This window comes from Mizuhopecten yessoensis, unplaced genomic scaffold, assembly GCF_002113885.1.
Source record: "Mizuhopecten yessoensis strain PY_sf001 unplaced genomic scaffold, ASM211388v2 scaffold10359, whole genome shotgun sequence".
Classification (NCBI taxonomy): Eukaryota; Metazoa; Mollusca; class Bivalvia; order Pectinida; family Pectinidae; genus Mizuhopecten; species Mizuhopecten yessoensis.
The window spans coordinates 863,842-888,882 of record NW_018408507.1 but is presented as its reverse complement, the minus strand read 5'-3'; the positions used below and the strand labels follow the sequence as shown (position 1 = coordinate 888,882).

Genomic DNA, 25,041 nt, shown 5'->3' with positions numbered 1-25,041 from the left:
GGTTTCTATAATATTTTTATTGATACATGAACCACACATAGAGTATCACAGTTACCATGGCAATGGTACAACAGTCTGCCATTTAGCTGAAAAATTTGTATAAAACCTTGTTACAAGCAATTCCAGACTCTCGAAAGACAAATTGCTAACCCTTCATCATATGTCACCCCTTTCTGTATCAAATTTGAAATAATTACATGTTTATCACCACATAAATCACTTCTGGTACAACATCATATCTCTAATATACGGTCGCTGATCCGCTTCATTTCTTCGAGGCAAAAAGACGAGATTGAGTAAATTTCAATCCTTTTTTCCACTTTTCAGGGCAAAAAACAAAAGAATGAGAGTTAAGGTAGGTTGAATCTCGTCTTTTTGTGGCTAAATTACGAAACAACAAGAGTTAAACTCCAAACCATCTGGACTTCAATGTCTACTGGGTCTTAAACCATTTGGGTTGCATGGTCAATTTATAGTCTCGCAACGCTGGACCATACTGTAACCTCAGCCGATCTACAGCCTCAAACCCTCTGGGCAACACTGTCCACTTAGAGCCTCAAACCCAGCACCTTGGCCATATTATCCACATACAACCTCAAATCATCTGGGTCATCTTGTCCATTAAGTCTCAATCTGGGACACACAACCCGTAAAGGGTTGACAATCGTTCATCATCTTGTATCCTCAACAAATGCATGAATATTACATATGTGTGAAGAGAATGAAAAGTTAACATGAATACAAAAATAAAAGGCCAAGAAGGCCTGTATTACTCAAATGGATATCTAAGCAGTTTTGGCAAAATATTCTCCCTTTAATTTATATTGGGAATCTCTGGTCCAAAATATTCTTCATAGCAAAGCTGGTAGAGATCAATATACATGTTTATGAATATATGGTAATAGGATTGGGATCTTAATTGTTACAAACACAAGTGTTACGCCTATCGGACTAAGTCTCCAGGTCCAGACCCAAGATCTTATTATGCTGGTAACATGATCGTGATAATGTCCAGTAAGCACATATATTGTTATGGTATTGGCATCCCATCCATTTTCACATGTTATGATCTTGAGAATAATTTCACATGGGGCTTATGACTTGCTAAATATCAGAACCCTTGGACTTTAAGAACTTCAAAAGAAGATATTTCTTTACCCTTTATAGCCACAGGCATTTGCTTCTGTCAATAAAAAATGGTACTGACATTAAGAAGTTAAACCCTACTCATATTAAATACAAAAAGGTACTATACGTGAAAATAACATGTCTGTAATCATCAGTTCAATTTCTTGTCCGATATCAATCTCACTTATCTAAATCGCCAGAAACCTTTATATCATTAGAAACCAAAGTAAATCAATGTCACAATCATATATACCAAACTAATCAATTAAGTGGGTTTTTTCAATTTTTGTGTTAAGACATTTTTTGTATTTCATGAGTAGGGTGTGACTTCTTATACAGTTAGGACAATTTCATTGACAGAAACAAATATCAATGTTTATAGCCCATGTTAAACTCTGACTTCAGTCAGCACTCAAAGCTGACCTTTGACCAAAACACAACATATTGAAAAATAAAATAAACTGAAGTTGCTAGTCTATATCTTATAGCATTGCTCTAGAATTGATAGTTCTTTAGAAAATGATGTTTGATATATTTAACATATATATGCCTGTAACATTTAAAATAAATGAAGGCCATTTATATGAGGAAACTTTGAAGACTCGTCCAAGGTACCTACTGCCCAAATATCAGGATCCTGGGTCTTGAAGATTTCAAGAAGTTTTTCAAAGAAGAATGGACAGATGACAGATGCTGCACCATACCGTAAGCTTACTGGCACATCGTGCTAAATGAGCTAAAAAAATTGATGCATTTATGAAATATAACCATTACACAAAGTGAATTTTACTGAGTTGATGCCATATACCACACAAAAACAAATCAAGAGGCCCAGGAGCCTGGATTTAAAAAAAATGAAAATCTGTTGAAAACTGTAGATATACATCTAAAGGAATATATGCTGACAAGGACAGAGTCAAGGTGTCAGGGTGACGCATTAGATAGCACTACCACCTTTTACCAGACAGCCAGATTTAGGAGGGGGGACAAGTTTGAAGGAGGGGATTCATCTCCTCCATCTATTTGTACAAGTTTGAAATACCACCACCTGAAGATGTTTCCAGTAATCAAATCTGATGAAGTTCTGTTCACAATTTGTGGCAGAGGTCACCTTGGTGATGATGATGGCTGTACTAACAATCACCTTGGTGATGATGATGGCTGTACTAACAATCACCTCCGTGGCATTTAAATCAAGTGAGCTTAAAACAAACAAACTGGCAAAATATAATCAAAGAACAATGAATGATGTATACTATGTACAATTAATGTTGGGCCACATCCATATACAGTTGGTCAGAATTGACTTGATAGATACTGGGGCACAACAATACATATCCCTTCCATTATCACCTATGTCCAGGATTACTACGTACATTTTACAGTGAAAAGTTCCTCCTATACAGTAGATACATGTGTGTAAACATGATCTTACTTTGCCAGTCATATAACAAACAATTTGATCCTACAGGTAATAACAAAACATGGGCTGGGAGAAAAGGATTGTAGGAAACCGTAGCATTACCTGTGATCCAATCTATCTTGGTTTAGATAACGTCTTGCAGTTACAGCACATAATTTTCTTATTGTATTAAAAAAAAAAATAGTCATCATAATGTTAAGACAAGCTTAAAGTTAATCATTCTTCAATAAATGTTATACATGTCAAATTAAACAACTCTGTTCACTTCATCATTTCTTGTAGTAACAGCAATCTTTCATGACAGTTTCATGATTGTGATCATAATTGGGGATCTGTGATTTATATGGTCTCCTGATCCTGGTCCTCAAGATGTTTGTTGACGTGGTATTGAAATTCGTTGTCACTTGCATTCTCTACAAGCTTCTGGCAGATTGGGCAGATATTTCCAACATGTCCCAAAACGTGATCATCAAAACTCTGAGCGTCAATATCAGCTGAGAAGGATTCACTGCAGACCGGGCAAATCTTCATAGCCTCTCCGATGGCATCCTCAAATCTGCTCATCACAAAATTCACTGTATTAGTCTAATGGTCATGTAAAACTATTGAACAGATTGTAATATTAAAACACTGACAGGTAAGCAAGGGTCCCACTCAACCAAATGTACTCTGTCAAAACCTAGCACAAACCACAGCAATCATCTAGGAGAAAATGGGTAATAAAACTGTATTCACATAGGCTAATCAGGCTACTTGTAGCAAGTAAAAATGACCACTAAGTATGAACAAAATTGTACCCAAGGAAACAAATGTTATAGCTGTTATATCTCTCTCAATCAGAAGTGATGGACAGTTGGCCATCTTAGATTTTGGGATATTTATAAATAAGGCAGGCATCAGCCGAGCAGGGCCTAAACCGTCTTGACTTTAAACAATCAATTTTATCAAATATAACACTGCATATTTCTCAAATTTAACTCTGTTTCTCGGCCTCCAGGAGGCAATACCCTTCCTTCATTATATTCTCTGGTCCCACGGATGCCTTACATGCCTTTTGCCTGAACACACAACTGACTCCACCTTGGGCCAAGCTATCAGTGGAACTACACTTAATTCTTCCTTTACAAACAATTGATTCGTTGGTCAAAGGGATCAAAGATGTTTCATATATAGGAAACTTTGTACCGTTTCCATGTTATCACTCGGGGATTAATTCTCCAGTGCTAAGTTTGGTACCCTGATTGTGTGTTCATCAAATCATACCAAGCAAGCACATATTGGGTTATAAGGTGGGTATCTTAACTGTTTCCATGTTATGGTCCTGGGACCAAGAGCATGGCAGGACACAGGCAAATTCTGGTAGAATGATTGTGCTTTAGATATTGGATGTTGATCACATCCATTATGACCAAGAGACTGGGATGATGCTAGATTTTTCGGTTATTTAAAGTCTTTCCATTCTGCAGAAGAATTTTTACAAATCTGAACCCTGCAACCTTGAGTTTATATCAAAGTAATTTCCTTTTGCAAAATTTGTAGCATCATTGTCAGAAAGTTCCTGCTTAAATATTATTACTCTAGATCGTCATGTTCTTCAAGAGCAGATGTTAAGATTGATTTAAGATTAAGATACAAACATTTCACAACTTGTTGCAAAGCATCTTATAGTGGCCTTGTTTATGGAAGGTTTAGTTTTCCTTTGCTTACTTTGAAGAACATGAAGTAAGGGTGCTACTTATCAACACCTATCAAACACTCATACAACAAACACACACACCAGATGTCTTACAATTACACAAACACACACAGAAACACCAGGTGTTCCAACAAACACAGAAACACCAGGTGTTCCAACACATCTGAAAGACCAAGTGTTCCAACACATACAGAAACACCAGGTGTTCCAACACACACAGAAACACCAGATGTTCCAACACACACAGAAACACCAGGTGTGCCAACACACACAGAAACACCAGGTGTTCCAACACACACAGAAACAGCAGATGTTCCAACACACACAAAAACACCAAGTGTTCCAACACATACAGAAACACCAGGTATTCCAACACATACAGAAACACCAGGTGTTCCAACCCATACAGAAACACCAGGTATTCCAACACATACATAAACACCAGATGTTCCAACACCCACAAAAACACCAAGTGTTCCAACACATACAGAAACACCAGGTGTTCCAACCCATACAGAAACACCAGGTATTCCAACACATACAGAAACACCAGGTGTTCCAACACATACAGAAACATCACGTGTTTGAACACATACAGAAACACCAGGTGTTCCCAACACATACAGAAACACCAGGTGTTCCCCATTAAATGTCTAACAGCCACATGAGATGTCCAGGCAAGACTTACTTTTCTTCCAGTTGACCAGCTGCAGGTGGTGCTGAGGGGATGACATTGTCCGTTGTGAACTCATTCATCAATTCACCTGGAGAAAACACCAGAGCAACAACATCAGGAAAACTCTACATGTTTAGTAACTTTGCTATCACTAAAGAAGGGCCAGGCGAGCTAATAAAACCAGGTATTTAAAAATAATCAAAACTAAATAAATCATCATTATATCAGGTGATTGCCTAAAATCAAACTAGATTTAATTCTTAACATTTCACTTCCTGAAAGCCAACTGTGCAAGGTAAAAAGCTTTTGACTTTAAAAAAGTTTTAGTCTGCTTGTGAGATGTACCCAACTGCCTGTCTCTTTTAGCTATGTATATAAGCCAGTGCCGACATTTAGATTCCTGCTTTGGTAGGATGTTCTTGTTATGATATCCAGCTTAAGCTTCAGCTCATTTCTTTACCAGGCAGCATTGTGTTTCTATTTTTTTGTGCTGATTGTGAACTGAATATTTCTTCTTGGATTATTCTACTAATATAGTGGACTTATTTGTGATAATTATGTCTCTCATTTGCATAAACTTCAACTGATCTGATAAAATGTTGGTAAAAAAAAGATAGTTTACTTTAGCACATATGATAACATGTTTGACAAGTCATGTACTTTTCATACCCTGGGAGGTTTTACTTGTAACCAACCTGCATCTCAATAGCATTCAGAACAGCTGAACATGATTGTCCAAATAAACAAGAGGCCCAATGGGCCTGAATCGCTCACCTGGTATTAATCTCACACTTGTAATCTTAATAGTGGACTAAATAACAGCTACAGGCAGAATATCAGTGTTTGATTCATAAGAACCTATCAAAAGATTTAAACATATGACGCCTGTGACCTCGAATGTCGAACAAGGACATTAGGTTGAAAGTTGGTCAAAGTCATTCATTTGAACAAACTTGGTAGCCCTTTATCCCAGCATGCCACAGGCCTAATTTCAGTACCCTTGGCCTTTTGGTTATTGAGAAAAAGTTGTTTGAAGAATTTAAGACATTTTACCCCTGTGACCTTGAAAGTGGGTCAAGGTAATGAATTTCAACAACCTTGGTAGCCCTTCATCCCAGCATGCTACAGGCCCAATATCAATACCCTCCACCTTTTGGTTATCGTGAAGTTGTTTGAAGATTTTAAGACATTTGACTCCTGTGACCTTGAAAGTTGGTCAAGGTCATTCATTCAAACAATCTTGGAAGCCCTTCATCCCAGCATCCTACAGGCCCAATATCAGTACTCTGGGCCTTTTAGTAATTGAGAAGAAGTCGTTTGAAGATTTTAAGATATTTGACTCCTGTGACCTTGGAAGTGGGTGAAGGTCATAAATTTGAACAAACTTGGAAGCCCTTTATCCCAGCATGCTACAGGCCCAATATCAGTACCATCAGGCCTTTTGGTTGTCGAGAAGAAGTTGTTTGAAGACTTGAAGACATTTGACCCCTGTGACCTTGAAAGTTGGTCAAGGTCATTCATTCGAACAAACTTGGTAGCCCTTCATCCCAGCATGCTACAGGCCCAATATCAGTACTCTGGGCCTTTTGGTTATTGAGAAGAAGTCGTTTGAAGATTTTAAGATATTTGACCCCTGTGACCTTGGAAGTGGGTCAAGGTCATTCATTTAAACAACCTTGGTACCCCTTCATCCCAGCATGCTACTGGCCAAATATCATCAGCCTGGGCCTCTTGGTTATTGGGAAGAAGTTGTTTAAATTAAAAAGTTGACGCCGGACGGACGGCCGACGGCCGCCGCACCATGCGATAAGCTCACTTGGCCCTTCGGCTTGAGCCTTTGTCAGTCATGTCCACTGTGACATGTTTTAGAGCCAGGGTGGTGCCAGAGCCTTGGTCAATCATGTTCACTGCGACATCTTTTAGAGCCAGTGTGGTGCCAAAGCCTTGGTCAATCGTGGATAGATTTGTCTCTTTATGACTGTTGTGTGTATGTGGAATTCCTCGACTTGAATATTACAGCCCCAGGGGTCGTACCATTTACACCAAATATCATCAACTTGCTCTATTGACATATTGACTAACCAGGCAGCCATTTAGAAAGAGTAGGATTTAGTGGCAAACAAATCCTAAGTTCAGGTTTTAGCTGTCACCCCCTTTGACCCAAGGATAGCCAAACTGTTTATACCACGTGAGTTCCAATGATCCAAGAATTAGCTCCAGACAAACTTAAGTCAATATCTCTGTATTTGTAAGGAAGAAATATGATTTTTAAAGAGTTACCTGTTTCCCCCAATGGGAGCCCACCTGTTTGCTCCCAGGAGGTAGCTACATCCTTACATAACATTGAATCCCCTTAGCTACCAGTCGATGCTTCCTTTACCTCTTTTTCTCGTATTGGACCTAGGATTTTAAGATGTACTTCTGTTGCCCTATTTAGCCCAGCACATTTGTCCTCTAAGGGGCTAAACCTTCTGTTTATATGTTTTTTTTAAAACTAATCCATCACTATAAATCATTTATTTATTTTAAATATAAAAAGACAATTTCCTCTTCACCCAAGCATTCTCCAAAGCAATTCATGTTAAAATCCCTTCATCCATATGGAAAAAGAAGGAATTTCCTTAATCAGTCCCTGCTCCTGGGGGCCACACTCTCCATTATATAACAATGAGTCCGCTTGGCCAATGACTGCTACATGCAAATTTCGTAAAAATTCCTTCATCTATACCTGAAGTTCATATCCCTTAAATGGCCAAAGAGGGGGCTGCAACTCCACAATATAACTTTTCACCCATCAATTCTCTAAAGTATATTGAGTGAAAATCCTCCCAGCTGTTCTGAACCAGTAGCATTTTAAATAAAAAGTGAAGGACGGATGACAAATGTCTATGGCATAAATCACATTGATGTTTGCTGTTTTTAACAACAACTATATTCAACTGCATGCATCCTCATTCCATGAGCTGCCATTGTGTGAAATGTTCATGTCATGTTGTATGATTTACACACTTTTGTGGAAGAAGAATGGAAACCACATTGTCAATATTGGTGTACCTCCGATACATTGATAGAATAAACATTGAATTTCACAAAAAATGAATTCATTGACAAAAAGGTGAGTATTAAAACCACCAACAAACATTTACACCAATGAGGGGATCATGATCACTTACCATGGGAAGGCATGACGGCTGCCGTCTTGGCTGTGTGGAGCCGCTCAGGAACCAAGGGGGCTGGAAGAGGTTTCAGTGGGTCAGACAGACTTCCAACAGCCTTTGGTTGCGGGAGAGTGGGGCTAGGCTCAGGATATCTCAAGCGTTCCAGCGGCCTGTGGTTCTTGCACAGAAGCTGTGGCGGGGCAACCCTTGTGACATAAGACTGGCGAGAGGGGTGAGGGTACACCAGAGGATAGAACACTGGCATGGCTCCAGTGGGGTACGCCAGGCTAGGGGGTAACCTTGATCCCTGGTCAGGCACAGCACATGTTCTGGGGGCAGCCTCTCCAGTGGGGCTGACAGGTCCCTGGTGAAGAAAAATACATTATTATAATAAAATATATAACAACCAACAGCTCCCACATGTGAAATATATCCACATTGAAGCATACTAGTTAAATACTGAAATAACACAAGGAGGATGATACCAACTGCAGCAACAAACATATTTGGTTTAGGACCAGATTTCTGTCTGTCAGGGCCTTGGAAAGCCTGAACTATCACTGTGTATATTCTCATAGTCATGACAACATAGAGTTATGTTTTTGTAACAAATTCACTTTACAATGGCTTGTAAATGAAGACAAATAAAAATCCATGTACAGTAAGAATTCAGTGGTCTACAACCTGTAAGTTATACCATTTCTATACTTTAGACTTGATAAGTTAAACAGTATGTTTATTTCTTTTTTACAAGGATTTGACATCCCAAAAACAGCCAGGGTCACGTGTAGAAAGGTGCCTTTTAGAGACATCCCATTAAGAGAGAGTATACAAGAAAGAAAGAGTTGGCAGGAAAGATAGGAAAAGATGAAGATCCCAAGTGCTGCAAAAAGTGTAGAAGATCAATTCTGGTCTCAACAATGTCCTCCTAGTAGAAGAGACAAAGGAAAACCCCATCTCACAGAGGTTTCACCATCCGTTCACCCCCATCTCACAGAGGTTTCACCATCCGTTCACCTCCATCTCACAGAGGTTTCCCAATCCGTTCACCCCCATCTCACAGAGGTTTCCCCATCCATTCCCTCCCATCTCACAGAGGTTTCCTCATTCGTTTACCCCATCTCACAGAGGTTTCACCACCCGTTCACCTCCATCTCACAGAGGTTTCCCTATCCGTTCACCCCCATCTCACAGTGGTTTCCTCATCCGTTCACCTATATCTCACAGAGGTTTCCTCATTCATTCACCCCCATCTCACAGAGATTTCACCATCCGTTCACCTCCATCTCACAGAGGTTACCCCATCCGTTCACCCCCATCTCACCGAGGTTTCCCCATCCATTCCCCCCCATCTCACAGAGGTTCCCCCATCCGTTCACCCCCACCTCACAGAGTGTTCCCCATCCATTCACCCCCATCTCACAGAGGGTTCCTCATTCGTTTACCCCATCTCACAGAGGTTTCACCGTCCGTTCACCTCCATCTCACAGAGGTTCCCCCATCCGTTCACCCCCACCTCACAGAGTGTTCCCCATCCATTCACCCCCATCTCACAGGGGTTCCTCATCTGTTCACCTCCAGCTCACAGAGGTTTCCCAATCCATTCACCCCCATCTCACAGAGGCTTCACCATCCGTTCACCTCCATCTCACAGAGGGTTCCCCATTCGTTCACCCCATCTCACAGAGGTTTACTCATCCGTTCCCCCCATCTCACAGAGGTTTCCTCATTCGTTCATCTCCATCTCACAGAGGTTTCCTCATCCGTTCACCCCATCTCACAGAGGTTTCCCCATTCGTTCACCCCATCTCACAGAGGTTTCCTCATCCATTCACCCCCATCTCACAGAGGTTTCCTCATCCGTTCACCCCCATCTCACAGAGGTTCCTCATCTGTTCACCTCCATCTCACAGAGGTTTCCCCATTCGTTCACCCCCATCTCACAGAGGTTTCCTCATCGGTTCACCTCCATCTCACAGAGGTTTCCTCATCCGTTCACCACCATCTCACAGAGGTTCCTCATCTGTTCACCTCCATCTCACAGAGGTTTCCCCATTCGTTCCCCCCCATCTCACAGAGGTTTCCTCATCCGTTCACCTCCATCTCACAGAGGTTTCCTCATCCGTTCATCTCCATCTCACAGAGGTTTCCTCATCCGTTCACCTCCATCTCTTAGAGGTTTCCTCATTCGTTCATCTCCATCTCTCAGAGGTTTCCTCATCTGTTCACCTTCATCTCACAGAGGTTTCCCCATCCGTTCACCCCATCTCACAGAGGTTTCCTCATTCGTTCATCTTCATCTCACAGAGGTTTCCTCATTCGTTCACCTCCATCTCACAGGTTTCCTCATCCGTTCACCTCCATCTCTCAGAGGTTTCCTCATTCGTTCATCTTCATCTCACAGAGGTTTCCCCATCCGTTCACCCCCATCTCACAGAGGTTTCCCCATCCTTTCACCCCCATCTCACAGAGGTTTCCTCATCTGTTCACCCCCATCTCAGAGAGGTTTCCTCATCCGTTCACCCCCATCTCACAGAAGTTTCCTCATCTGTTCACCCCCATCTCACAGAGGTTTCCTCATCCGTTCACCCCATCTCAGAAGTTTCCTCATCCGTTCACCTCCATCTCTCAGAGGTTTCCTCATTCGTTTACCCCATCTCACAGAGGTTTACCCATCCGTTCACCTCCATCTCACAGAGGTTACCCCATCCGTTCACCTCCATCTCACAGAGGTTTCCCCATCCGTTCACCTCCATCTCACAGAGGTTACCCCATCCGTTCACCCCCATCTCACAGAGGTTTCCCCATTCGTTCCCCCCATCTCACAGAGGTTTCCTCATCCATTCACCCCCATCTCACAGAGGTTTCCTCATCCGTTCCCCCCATCTCAGAAGTTTCCTCATCCGTTCACCTCCATCTCTCAGAGGTTTCCTCATTCGTTCATCTCCATCTCTCAGAGGTTTCCTCATCTGTTCACCTTCATCTCACAGAGGTTTCCCCATCCGTTCACCCCCATCTCACAGAGGTTTCCCCATTCGTTCACCCCCATCTCACAGAGGTTTCCTCATCGGTTCACCTCCATCTCACAGAGGTTTCCTCATCCGTTCATCTCCATCTCACAGAGGTTTCCTCATCCGTTCACCCCCATCTCTCAGAGGTTTCCCCATCCGTTCCCCCCATCTCACAGAGGTTTCCTCATCCATTCACCCCCATCTCACAGAGGTTTCCTCATCCGTTCACCTCCATCTCTCAGAGGTTTCCTCATTCGTTCATCTTCATCTCACAGAGGTTTCCCCATCCGTTCACCCCCATCTCACAGAGGTTTCCTCATCCGTTCACCTCCATCTCTCAGAGGTTTCCTCATTCGTTCATCTCCATCTCTCAGAGGTTTCCTCATCTGTTCACCTTCATCTCACAGAGGTTTCCCCATCCGTTCACCCCCATCTCACAGAGGTTTCCTCATTCGTTCATCTTCATCTCTCAGAGGTTTCCTCGTTCGTTCACCCCCATCTCACAGAGGTTTCCTCATTCGTTCACCTCCATCTCACAGGTTTCCTCATCCGTTCACCTCCATCTCTCAGAGGTTTCCTCATCCGTTCACCCCCATCAATACACATGCAGTGGGAATACAGACCAATGTTAATACACTGTAGAGCTGGTGAGTTAAGACCAATGTTACTACACGGTAGAGTTGGTGAGTTAAGACCAATGTTACTACACTGTAGAGCTGGTGAAGTAAGACCAATGTTACTACACTGTAGAGCTGGTGAGTTAAGACCAATGTTTCTACACTGTAGAGTTGGTGAGTTAAGACCTATGTTACTATACTGTACAGTTGGTGAGTTAAGACCAATGTTACTACACTGTACAGTTTGTGATTTGAGACCTATGTTACTACACTGTAGAGTTGGTGAGTTAAGACCTATGTTACTACACTGTAGAGTTTGTGAGTTAAGACCAATGTTACTATACTGTAGAGTTTGTGAGTTAAGACCTATGGTACTACACTGTAGAGCTGGTGATTTAAGACCAATGTTACTACACTGTAGAGCTGGTGAGTTAAGACCAATGTTTCTACACTGTAGAGCTAGTGAGTTAAGACCAATGTTACTACACTGTAGAGTTGGCGAGTAAAGACCAATGTTACTACACTGTACAGTTGATGAGTTAAGACCAATGTTACTACACTGTACAGTTTGTGATTTGAGACCTATGTTACTATACTGTAGAGTTGGTGAGTTAAGACCAATGTTACTACACGGTAGAGCTGGTGAGTAACGACCAATGCTACTACACTGTAGAGTTGGTGAGTTACGACCTATGTTACTACACTGTAGAGCTGGTGAGTTAAGAATAATGTTATTACATGGTAGAGTTGGCGAGTTAATACCAATGTTATTACACGGTAGAGTTTGTGAGTTAAGACCTATGTTACTATACTGTAGAGATTGTGAGTTAAGACCAATGTTACTATACTGTAGAGTTTGTGAGTTAAGCCCTATGGTACTACACTGTAGAGCTGGTGATTTAAGACCAATGTTACTACACTGTAGAGCTGGTGAGTTAAGAATAATGTTATTACATGGTAGAGTTGGCGAGTTAATACCAATGTTATTACACGGTAGAGTTTGTGAGTTAAGACCTATGTTACTACACTGTAGAGCTGGTGAGTTAAGACCAATGTTACTACACGGTAGAGCTGGTGAGTAACGACCAATGTTACTACACTGTAGAGTTGGTGAGTTAAGACCTATGTTACTACACTGTAGAGCTGGTGAGTTAAGACCAATGTTATTACATGGTAGAGTTGGCGAGTTAAGACCAATGTTATTACACGGTAGAGTTTGTGAGTTAAGACCTATGTTACTATACTGTAGAGTTTGTGAGTTAAGACCAATGTTACTATACTGTAGAGTTTGTGAGTTAAGACCTATGTTACTACACTGTAGAGCTGGTGAGTTAAGACCAATGTTTCTACACTGTAGAGTTTGTGAGTTAAGACCTATGTTACCATACCAATGAGTTGTTGAAAATGGCTATTTAATTCTAAAAACTTACATCACACAAAATGCTTGTATCTCGCAGTTTTCCTTCCAGTTGAGCAATGTTTTTCTCTTTTTCTGATACAAATTTCTGCAAATATATATCACATATTTTCTCCTCAGATATTCTTATACATTCTGTGAAAGTGTCAGTCAAATCTGAACAGGTTAATTGTAAACAATATGGAACAATCTCTATACAACCTAACAATTACAGACAGAATAAATGAGCTTCAAATCATTCATTTTACAGTAGAATATACACAGAAACAAGACAAAATGTTTGTTAGGGATAGCATTGAATTACCAGCATTCTTTAAACTTTAAATGTCTTACCTCCAAGGATCTAACTCGAGTCTCATTTGCTGACGCAGCCTCTTCAATACGTATGCGAAGGCGGTTCGTTTCCTCATCCTTCTTGTGCATTTCTTCATGGAAATGTTTACGCAGGCTTTCTACTTTGGCCTTCTCTTCAATGTACAGTGTCTTATACCTACAAGTACAAAAGATCTGCATTTCAGTAAATTGTTTAGCTATCAAAGTGATAGTAGTAGTAGTTTCAATATTATATATTTATGCTAAATTATTCACAATAATTTACAATTGAATATCAACAGATAGATATTTTACAATTGGAAAAGTAATTTGAGGTGAAAGCAGATCAAGGAAAATAGAAAAGCCATAACAAACAGTCTGTATTATCCCATGGTGGGTAATCGCTTATGCAGAACACTCTGTTTTGTAATATGTCATACGGGAATTTCCAATCTAATAAAAATACGTGAATGTGATGCATTCTTTGCAGCAACTGCAATTTTGTTAACCATCATGTATACATTGTACTTTTCTTTTGGTGCAAGAAATTTGAGGTCAATTTTTGACTTGCTTTCACTTTGCTATTTTTTCCTGTACCACCCTAGTAGTTTACATTGTATGTCAAATCACATTCTCAGATTGTAAGTTGTTTATCGACATGCATGACCATCGAAGAAAACACAATTGTCATTGGTCACATAAGACTTTTTTAAGGTGACATAACAATCAGAATCTTGAACTGTCATAATCCAAGATCTTGTTCTCCCGATCAGTCTCAAATGAAACAGGCAAAATAGTGGACCCAGGTGAATCTAAATTTTGATAGTCCACAATCTGATGAGAGTTGGCTTAAAACAGAAGAGTTTTCTAACACATTCTAGAACACATTGACAATGCCGTACTTGAGTTTCTTCTCCTGGCGTATCCTCAGCTCTTCTCCCATTGTCTCCAACTCTTTCTCCAGTTGACTGGAACTCTGTAGCTCTGTACCTTTTTTACCATCTGATATATAAAAAAAAAAGGCTCGAGATAAAATAGGCATAGGCTGAAGTTAATGTAGACTGAAGTTTACCATCTGAAACTGAAAATAACGACACAGGAATGGAATACCTGGACTGCTCCCAGGCACTCCTACCCTGTCAGTATTTACCATGGTTTGTAATTATCCCGGTAACCTCCCAGGCACTCCTACCCTGTCATTATTAGCCATATTTTGTAATAATCCCAGTAACCTTCCAGGCACTCCTACCCTGTCAACATTAGCCATATTTTGTAATAATCCCAGTAACCTCCCAGGCACTCCTACCCTGTCAGCATTTACCATGGTTTGTAATAATCCCAGTAACCTCCCAGGCACTCCTGCCCTGTCAGCATTTACCATGGTTTGTAATTATCCCAGTAATCTCCCAGGCACTCCTACCCTGTCAGCATTAACCATGGTTTGTAATAATCCCAGTAACCTTCCAGGCACTCCTACCCTGTCAACATTAGCCATATTTTGTAATAATCCCAGTAACCTCCCAGGCACTCCTACCCTGTCAGCATTTACCATGGTTTGTAATAATCCCAGTAACCTCCCAGGCACTCCTGCCCTGTCAGCATTTACCATGGTTTGTAATTATCCCAGTAATCTCCCAGGCACTCCTACCCTGTCAGCATTAACCATGGTTTGTAATAATCCCAGTAACCTTCCAGGCACTCCTACCCTGTCAACATTAGCCATATTTTGTAATAATCCCAGTAACCTCCCAGGCACTCCTACCCTGTCAGCATTTACCATGGTTTGTAATAATCCCAGTAACCTCCCAGGCACTCCTGCCCTGTCAGCATTTACCATGGTTTGTAATTATCCCAGTAATCTCCCAGGCACTCCTACCCTGTCAGCATTAACCATGGTTTGTAATTATCCCAATAACCTCCCAGGCACTCCTACCCTGTCAGCATTTACCATGATTTGTAATTATCCCAGTAACCTCCCAGGCACTCCTACCCTGTCAGCATTAACCGTGGTTTGTAATTATCCCAGGAACCTCCCAGGCACTCCTACCTTGTCAGCATTAACCGTAGTTTGTAATTATCCCAGTAACCTCCCAGGCTCTCCTACCCTGTCAGCATTTACCATGGTTTGTAATTATCCCAGTAACCTCCCAGGCACTCCTACCCTGTCAGCATTAACCATGGTTTGTAATTACCCCAATAACATCCCAGGCACTCCTACCCTGTCAGAATTTACCATGGTTTGTAATTATCCCAGTAACCTCCCAGGCACTCCTACCCTGTCAGCATTTACCATGGTTTGTAATTATCCCAGTAACCTCCCAGGCTCTCCTACCCTGTCAGCATTTACCATGGTTTGTAATTATCCCAGGAACCTCCCAGGCACTCCTGCCCTGTCAGCATTTACCATGGTTTGTAATTATCCCAATAACCTCCAAGGCACTCCTGCCCTGCTAGCATTTACCATGGTTTGTAATTATCCAAGTAATCTCCCTTGTCTTGGAATCTAGAGCCAGCATGCTACATATATATTTTATATCTTGGCTAGGCCATAAAGGTAAGTTTGACCAGTGATTTAGGTTTATAATTGTGTTAATTATAATATTGGTTGTTATATTTCCCTGAGTTACCTTGCCTGATTGGTTATTATATTTCCCTGAGTTACCTTGCCTGATTGGTTGTTATATTTCCCTGATTTACCTTGCCTGATTGGTTGTTATATTTCCCTGAGTTACCTTGCCTGATTGGTTGTTACGTTTCCCCGAGTTACCTTGCCTGATTGGTTGTTATATTTCCCTGAGTTATCTTGCCTGATTGGTTGTTATATTTCCCTGAGTTACCTTGCCTGATTGGTTGTTATATTTCCCTGAGTAACCTTGCCTGATTGGTTGATATATTTCCCTGAGTTACCTTGCCTGATTGGTTGTTATATTTCCCTGATTTACCTTGCCTGATTGGTTGTTATATTTCCCTGAGTTACCTTGCCTGATTGGTTGTTGATAGATGATGTTTCTTAAGGAGGGGGCAATGCTTGTGAAATGATTGCAATTATGTTTATGGTTGAAAGTTGTTACCTCAAAGTTAGGTTCTAAATAATTCTATTTTTACTAACACTGACCGTGATATCTCTGAAAACCACATGAAAAATAAATGGAAATCTTTCTCTTTCTATGGTAACCCACAATCAGCTTTGTGGAATAATTATTTTTTGAAGTCAGGATCAGACACCTAAAATGCTTCAATTTCGAGTGAGTATTGTTTATTTTGTATTTGCTCAGGTTTCACTGAGTTACTGTCTGAGGAAGGTGACATTACAGTAAGTTCTATAGTTACCGTCTGAGGAAGATGACATTACAGTAAGTTCTATAGTTACCATCTGAGGAAGATGACATTACAGTAAGTTCTATAGTTACTGTCTGAGGAAGATGACATTACAGGAAGTTCTATAGTTTCCGTCTGAGGAAGGTAACATTACAGTAAGTTCTATAGTTACCATCTGAGGAAGATGACATTACAGTAAGATCTATAGTTACCGTCTGAGGAAGATGACATTACAGGAAGTTCTATAGTTATCGTCTGAGGAAGGTGACATTACAATAAGCTCTATAGTTACCGTCTGAGGAAGGTGAAATTACAGGAAGTTCTATAGTTACTGTCTGAGGAAGGTGACATTACAGAAAGATCTATAGTAACCGTCTGAGGAAAGTGACATTACAGAAAGATCTATAGTTACCGTCTGAGGAAGATGACATTACAGGAAGTTCTATAGTTACCGTCTGAGGAAGGTGACATTACAGGAAGTTCTATAGTTACCGTCTGAGGAAGGTGACATTACAGGAAGTTCTATAGTTACCGTCTGAGGAAGGTGACATTACAGGAAGTTCTATAGTTACCGTCTGAGGAAGGTGACATTACAGGAAGTTCTATAGTTACCGTCTGAGGAAGGTGACATTACAGGAAGTTCTATAGTTACCGTCTGAGGAAGGTGACATTACAGGAAGTTCTATAGTTACCGTCTGAGGAAGGTGACATTACAGGAAGTTCTATAGTTACCGTCTGAGGAAGGTGACATTACAGGAAGTTCTATAGTTACCGTCTGAGGAAGGTGACATTACAGGAAGTTCTATAGTTACCGTCTGAGGAAGGTGACATTACAGGAAGTTCTATAGTTACCGTCTGAGGAAGGTGACATTACAGGAAGTTCTATAGTTACCGTCTGAGGAAGGTGACATTACAGGAAGTTCTATAGTTACCGTCTGAGGAAGGTGACATTACAGGAAGTTCTATAGTTACCGTCTGAGGAAGGTGACATTACAGGAAGTTCTATAGTTACCGTCTGAGGAAGGTGACATTACAGGAAGTTCTATAGTTACCGTCTGAGGAAGGTGACATTACAGGAAGTTCTATAGTTACCGTCTGAGGAAGGTGACATTACAGGAAGTTCTATAGTTACCGTCTGAGGAAGGTGACATTACAGGAAGTTCTATAGTTACCGTCTGAGGAAGGTGACATTACAGGAAGTTCTATAGTTACCGTCTGAGGAAGGTGACATTACAGGAAGTTCTATAGTTACCGTCTGAGGAAGGTGACATTACAGGAAGTTCTATAGTTACCGTCTGAGGAAGGTGACATTACAGGAAGTTCTATAGTTACCGTCTGAGGAAGGTGACATTACAGGAAGTTCTATAGTTACCGTCTGAGGAAGGTGACATTACAGGAAGTTCTATAGTTACCGTCTGAGGAAGGTGACATTACAGGAAGTTCTATAGTTACCGTCTGAGGAAGGTGACATTACAGGAAGTTCTATAGTTACCGTCTGAGGAAGGTGACATTACAGGAAGTTCTATAGTTACCGTCTGAGGAAGGTGACATTACAGGAAGTTCTATAGTTACCGTCTGAGGAAGGTGACATTACAGGAAGTTCTATAGTTACCGTCTGAGGAAGGTGACATTACAGGAAGTTCTATAGTTACCGTCTGAGGAAGGTGACATTACAGGAAGTTCTATAGTTACCGTCTGAGGAAGGTGACATTACAGGAAGTTCTATAGTTACCGTCTGAGGAAGGTGACATTACAGGAAGTTCTATAGTTACCGTCTGAGGAAGGTGACATTACAGGAAGTTCTATAGTTACCGTCTGAGGAAGGTGACATTACAGGAAGTTCTATAGTTACCGTCTGAGGAAGGTGACATTACAGGAAGTTCTATAGTTACCGTCTGAGGAAGGTGACATTACAGGAAGTTCTATAGTTACCGTCTGAGGAAGGTGACATTACAGGAAGTTCTATAGTTACCGTCTGAGGAAGGTGACATTACAGGAAGTTCTATAGTTACCGTCTGAGGAAGGTGACATTACAGGAAGTTCTATAGTTACCGTCTGAGGAAGGTGACATTACAGGAAGTTCTATAGTTACCGTCTGAGGAAGGTGACATTACAGGAAGTTCTATAGTTACCGTCTGAGGAAGGTGACATTACAGGAAGTTCTATAGTTACCGTCTGAGGAAGGTGACATTACAGGAAGTTCTATAGTTACAGTCTGATGAAGGTGACATTACAGGAAGTTTTATAGTTACCGTCTGAGAAAGGTGACATGACAGGAAGTTCTATAGTTACCGTCTGAGGAAGATGACATTACAGGAAGTTCTATGGTTACCGTCTGAGGAAGGTGACATTACAGGAAGTTCTACAGTTACTGTCTGAGGAAGGTGACATCACAGGAAGTTCTATAGTTACCGTCTGAGGAAAGTGACATTACAGTAAGTTCTATAGTGACCGCCTGAGGAAGGTGACATTACAGGAAGTTCTATAGTTACCGTCTGAGGAAGGTGACATTACAGTAAGTTCTATAGTTACAGTCTGATGAAGGTGACATTACAGGAAGTTCTACAGTTACCGTCTGAGGAAGATGACATTACAGGAAGTTCTATAGTTACTGCCTGAGGAAGGTGACATTACAGTAAGTTCTATAGTCACCGTCTGAGGAAAGCGACATTACAGGAAGTTCTATAGTTACAGTCTGATGAAGGTGACATTACAGGAAGTTTTATAGTTACTGTCTGAGAAAGGTGACATGACAGGAAGTTCTATAGTTACCGTCTGAGGAACGTGACATTACAGTAAGTTCTATAGTTACCGTGTGAGGAAGGTGACATTACAGGAAGATCTATAGTCCGTCTGAGGAAGGTGACATTACAGGAAGTTCTACAGTTACCGTCTGAGGAAGATGACATTACAGGAAGTTCTATAGTAACCGTCTGAGGAAGATGACATTACAGGAAGTTCTATGGTTACCGTCTGAGGAAGGTGACATTACAGGAAGATCTATAGTCCGTCTGAGGAAGGTGACATTACAGGAAGTTCTATAGTTAACGTCTGAGGAAAGTGACATTACAGTAAGTTCTATAGTGACCGCCTGAGGAAGGTGACATTACAGGAAGTTCTATAGTAACCGTCTGAGGAAGGTGACATTACAGGAAGTTCTACAGTTACCGTCTGAGGAAGATGACATTACAGGAAGATCTATAGTTACCGTCTGAGGAAGATGACATTACAGGAAGATCTATAGTTACCGTCTGAGGAAGGTGACATTTCAGTAAGTTCTATAGTTACAGTCGGATGAAGGGGACATTACAGGAAGTTCTACAGTTACCGTCTGAGGAAGATGACATTACAGGAAGATCTATAGTTACCGTCTGAGGAAGATGACATTACAGGAAGATCTATAGTTACCGTCTGAGGAAGGTGACATTTCAGTAAGTTCTATAGTTACAGTCGGATGAAGGTGACATTACAGGAAGTTCTATAGTTATCGTCTGAGGAAGGTGACATTACAGTAAGTTCTATATGACATTACAGTAAGTTCTATAGTTACCGTCTCAGGAAGGTGACATTACAGTAAGATCTATAGTTACCGTCTGAGGAAGGTGACATTACAGAAAGATCTATAGTTACCGTCTGAGGAAGGTGACATTACAGTAAGATCTATAGTTACCGTCTGAGGAAGGTGACATTACAGGAAGTTTTATAGTTATCGTCTGAGGAAAGTGACATTACAGTAAGTTCTATAGTTACTGCCTGAGGAAGATGACATTACAGAAAGATCTATAGTTACCGTCTGAGGAAAATGACATTACAGTAAGTTCTATAGTTACTGTCTCAGGAAGGTGACATTACAGTAAGTTCTATAGTTACCGTCTGAGGAAGGTGACATTACAGTAAGTTCTATAGTTACCATCTGAGGAAGATGACATTACAGAAAGTTCTATAGTTACCGTCTGAGGAAGGTGACATTACAGGCGTGTCCACTACAAATGTCTGACTTGACACAGAACTCTCAGAAATGCTTCTCTCCATCTTTTTGGTCTTCCCTATTCACAAATTGAAAAGTCACAAACTTACAACATAAACATTTTGATCATGTTTAATTACCAGCTCAACTAGACCATGGCATATGTTATTTATGCAGTTGATTTCTTAAACTGAATATATCCAGACCTCACCCTGATAAGTGTTTTTATAGTTCCAGGTATTATGAGAAAATATCTCCTAATGTTTTCCATACCTATAACTTTTAACAAACTTTCGATCACCATACCAGTAATACTCTAATATCATAGAAATGGGAATTTTTTTTGAGATGATATCATCCCGTGCATGATGTGATCACCAAATGATTCAAATTACTTATCTATTTACTTTTGCTAGTAATCCAACAGGAGGCCCAATAGGCCTGTATCATTCCCCTGTTATCCATCTCGCATCAAAATGGGGCAAGGCCAAAATTATTCAAGTAGACTATTATATCCTGCAGTACACATTATGATTTTTTGTAGGAATACTTTAACTTGTTTCATTAATGTGACCTTAACATAACAAAAAATAGAAATCTTCTCACTTTTTTCGACCAATTTGCCCAGTTTCTTCTGAAGTTTCTTGTTTTCAATGTACAAGGTTTTGTACTCAGTTGAACTCATATTCAGCCTCTCTTTCAAATCTTCATTTTCACGAACAAGCTCCTTGATGTTCTGTTTGTATTCTTTCTGTATAAAAATCCAAATCAATACTTCAGAAGCATAACAAGAGGTTGAAAAGGTCTGTATTGCTTTCCTGAGGTGTGACAATCCATGCGAAGAACAACTTGATAGCCATTCATAGCAGTGTTCTACAGACCACCTGAAGACGTAATCAAAGGTTAACAAAGTTAACCCATGTCACATTGGAAAACAAGAGGCCCAATGGGCCTGTATTGCCCACCGGTCATTCATTTCACAGCTGTGGCTTTCAAAAAGGGTCAAGGTCAAATATTTAAAAAGGTAAAATATATTTAATTTATACATAATGGGTATTTGTAGGTCGTTTTTTCTCTCTTATGAATCAGTATTAGAAGAATTTTGGTTTAATTTACTTCCCTAATCTGATATAAAAAGTTGATTAGGCCAAGTCATTTATTCACACATCACTGTTAATATTGTGTTTCAATAGTAGAGACTGGAAAATCCACAACCATTCATTCCAAGTCTTCATTAGAATTTCTCACCCGGTGTCTTATACATTATCACATGGTCAATACACACTGCCACCGTCATTATGGTGACCTCTCGGGGTCGAGACACTCTGAGCTATGTCATGTGACCAGTACACTGTACAACATTAACATTCACATCAAATTGGGCAACGTGAAACCTCTAAATGATATTATCTAAATGTGAAACCTCTAAATGATATTATCTAAACGTGAAATCTCTAAATGATATTATCTAAAAGTGAAAACTGCGTGGTCTTAACCATACAAAATGCACGGTACATCTGAACCATTTTATTGTTTTGATTCAAGAAAGATGGAAAAAAAATAACAGCAATATTTGCTTAAAAAAGTATTGTTTTTACAATTTGTTGTTTATAACACAGATAGACTTTTTGAGTTATTCGCTGTATCTAATACAATGTTGTTTCAGTTTTCACATTGCCTGCAAAGGGGGACTTTGAAGTAATAGACACTGATGTTAACGTTACCAGAGTAATGCATAAAGCTGAACTCCTTCACAATGGTTGTCTTTAGTGCTTCATTCCCAAATACAGGGAAAGTAAATGTGGACGTGTATAAATGTAACTATAGTAAATGTTGAGAAGCACACTCCATTAAGAACTGTTCGACATATCCATCATATATCAGAGTATCCATCTTAATGATGTCACTGATTTAGACATTTGTTACAATGCATACTTTTTCTTAAATACGGTAATGAGTCAACTTTACAGGCACAATTTTAACTACCATGCCCAGGTCCCATGCCCCTTATCAATTTAAATCAGTAAGTCTGAAGGCCTCTTGGTTATTCAGAAGAAGTTGCTTTTAACACATTGGACCCTTGTGACCTTTGAATGTGGTCAAGGTCATTCATTTGAATGTCCAAAGGGCAAGGTGAGCTAAAGATGTGCAGAGCTGAGGTAGGATTATGAGCATACTTACAGCCTTTTTACCAATTTCTGTGTGTAATTCCCCATGACTTTGCTCTATTTTGGAGTATCTCTCCTTGAGTGTTTTTTGTGCCATCTGCAGACAATGCAGGGAGCTGAGAGAGTTTCCTGTAACGTCACAAGTCTTTCCCAGCTTATCATTCAAAGCTGCATTCTCTGTTTCTACTTTGGCCATCTCCTACAAAATGAAATGGTTTCTCTAGAAACATGCTACAAATGATTTTAAAATGCTTAACAATTGTTCATCAAAATCAATTTTATTTTGTTTTGTTTCATAATGCTTGATCAACACTATTTCTTATATGCTCATACCAGACCTACGGAAACTCACTTTTCTGATCAGCACTAAGTTAAACTCTCAGCTGTCTGACCACTGAGAACTCGCCCTTCTGATGTACTTGAATTTCTGCCTCTGGTCAACTTACCTTTCTTACAGACTCAAGCTCACTGTTAGTGGCTTCCACGTCGCTTGCCATATGATTGAGCTCTTTGGTCAATCTGTCTTGTACCTGCTTCAAGATATAGCAAGCACTCTCTGACTTCTGCAAAATATACATGTTTACAGATATAGTACAATGCCAATGTATCTGAAAACTGGTCTTCACCTAAGCTTCAGTATTAGTCAAATTAATACATTCTGAAGAAGTGACAGAGATTACAATTAAACAAAAATCCCAATGGACCTGTATCACTCCCATGTTATTGAAACTTTAAAGTGGGATGACAGACGTTTTTAAATGGGTGTTTTTGTATGATTTACTTTGTGCGCATTGGATCTTTGTTAGAAAATGTATTACTCTACACATTCTGAACCTTTTTCCTGAAGATGAAGATTTTAACTTCTTTTATTCATATGACATTGCAGGAGGGTCAATGTCATTCATTTGAAAAAAAACTTTGATAGCCCTCTATCCTTGCATGCTACTAGTCAAAGATGACTGTATGCCTCTTGTATATTAACAAGTAATTGTTTCAAGTTTTATCAAATTTGACCTTCAAATAGGTCAAGGTCTTTTATTTGAGCAAAGTTGATAAAGTTTCATCCAAGCATGCTACTGACAAAATACCATGATCCTAGGCATCTTATTTATTCCAAAAAACATTTAAAGATTTCAATACATTGACCCCTGTGACTCAAGGTTGTTTATTTGAACCGACTTGATAGCCTTTCATCCAAGCAAACTACAAGCCAAATATCATGACTTCAGGTTGGTTAGTTTACAGAAGCCATTTTAACCTCTGAGACCTTGAAAGTGGGTCAGGCTATCCATTTGAACAAACCTCATAGCCCATCATCCCAGCATGCTACTGGCATAAAATATCACAAAGAAATAATTTCAAGATCTGAAGTCATCCGACTCCTGTGACCTTAGAAGTGGGTCAAGGTCACTGATTTGAAAGGAAGTAGTTTAAAATGGTTATATACATTTTATCATAAAAAAATCCAAATAACAATGGAGAATAGTTAACTAGACAATGTTATTGCAGCATGACACTGTACTGATATGATAATGCTTTAGTAAGACAGTTCTGACTGCCCCCAAAATGATCTATCAAAGTTGTCATTGAGAGATAGTGATAACAAGGATAGTTAACAGACGATGGATGGACAATAAAGCTCTAATTTGAACAGACAACCTTCTTATAATGGTGGGTTTATACAGCTTATGTTGAATGGCCAGGTGATGGATGCCTATGGCCAGATAAACTGATCTTTAACGATGTACAATTTACCAATTAGGTATCTTCTATTCAACATGTTTACGAAGGAAAACTGACAACAAGTTCTGCTATATTGATCATGAGAGACAGTGATCTATTATAGAAATGGTCCATGTTATAGCGCCCACCTCTAGGTCTGACGACATCTTCTCCTTTGTCTCCTCGTAGCACTGCATCTCCTCTTGCATGAGTTTCTTTGTGTGCTCTGCCGCCTCAAGTTTATCCTCTGTATTTTTCAGACGTTCAATCAGGCAGTCCATGCGTTGCTTTGGACAAAGTTAGAAATCAATACATCATGTAGGAAAGTCCTGAGGAGGAGGAGGTGATATTGGTAACATTGGAAGGATGATGCAATTTGACAGAAATAGCAAATAACAAATTTGAACCATGTGACCTTGAATACCTTG

The 25,041-nt window shown here is 40.1% G+C and overlaps 1 protein-coding gene across 2 annotated transcripts in view; it reads right to left on the bottom strand.

Moving 5' to 3' along the window:
* Positions 1 to 25,041, bottom strand: part of LOC110460336 (tax1-binding protein 1 homolog) — a 32,693-nt gene continuing 7,652 nt past the window's right edge. For both annotated transcript variants that reach the window (XM_021513181.1, XM_021513182.1), the window contains exons 7-17: positions 24,763 to 24,900; positions 23,338 to 23,454; positions 22,905 to 23,090; positions 21,330 to 21,474; positions 20,707 to 20,802; positions 14,341 to 14,440; positions 13,460 to 13,616; positions 13,140 to 13,214; positions 8,097 to 8,445; positions 4,936 to 5,011; positions 1 to 3,107 (exon numbers count right to left, since the gene is read on the bottom strand). In XM_021513181.1, the coding sequence (XP_021368856.1) occupies positions 2,891 to 3,107; positions 4,936 to 5,011; positions 8,097 to 8,445; positions 13,140 to 13,214; positions 13,460 to 13,616; positions 14,341 to 14,440; positions 20,707 to 20,802; positions 21,330 to 21,474; positions 22,905 to 23,090; positions 23,338 to 23,454; positions 24,763 to 24,900 (1,656 nt within the window). In that variant the 3' untranslated portion in view covers positions 1 to 2,890. The remainder of the gene's footprint in view (positions 3,108 to 4,935; positions 5,012 to 8,096; positions 8,446 to 13,139; positions 13,215 to 13,459; positions 13,617 to 14,340; positions 14,441 to 20,706; positions 20,803 to 21,329; positions 21,475 to 22,904; positions 23,091 to 23,337; positions 23,455 to 24,762; positions 24,901 to 25,041) is intronic.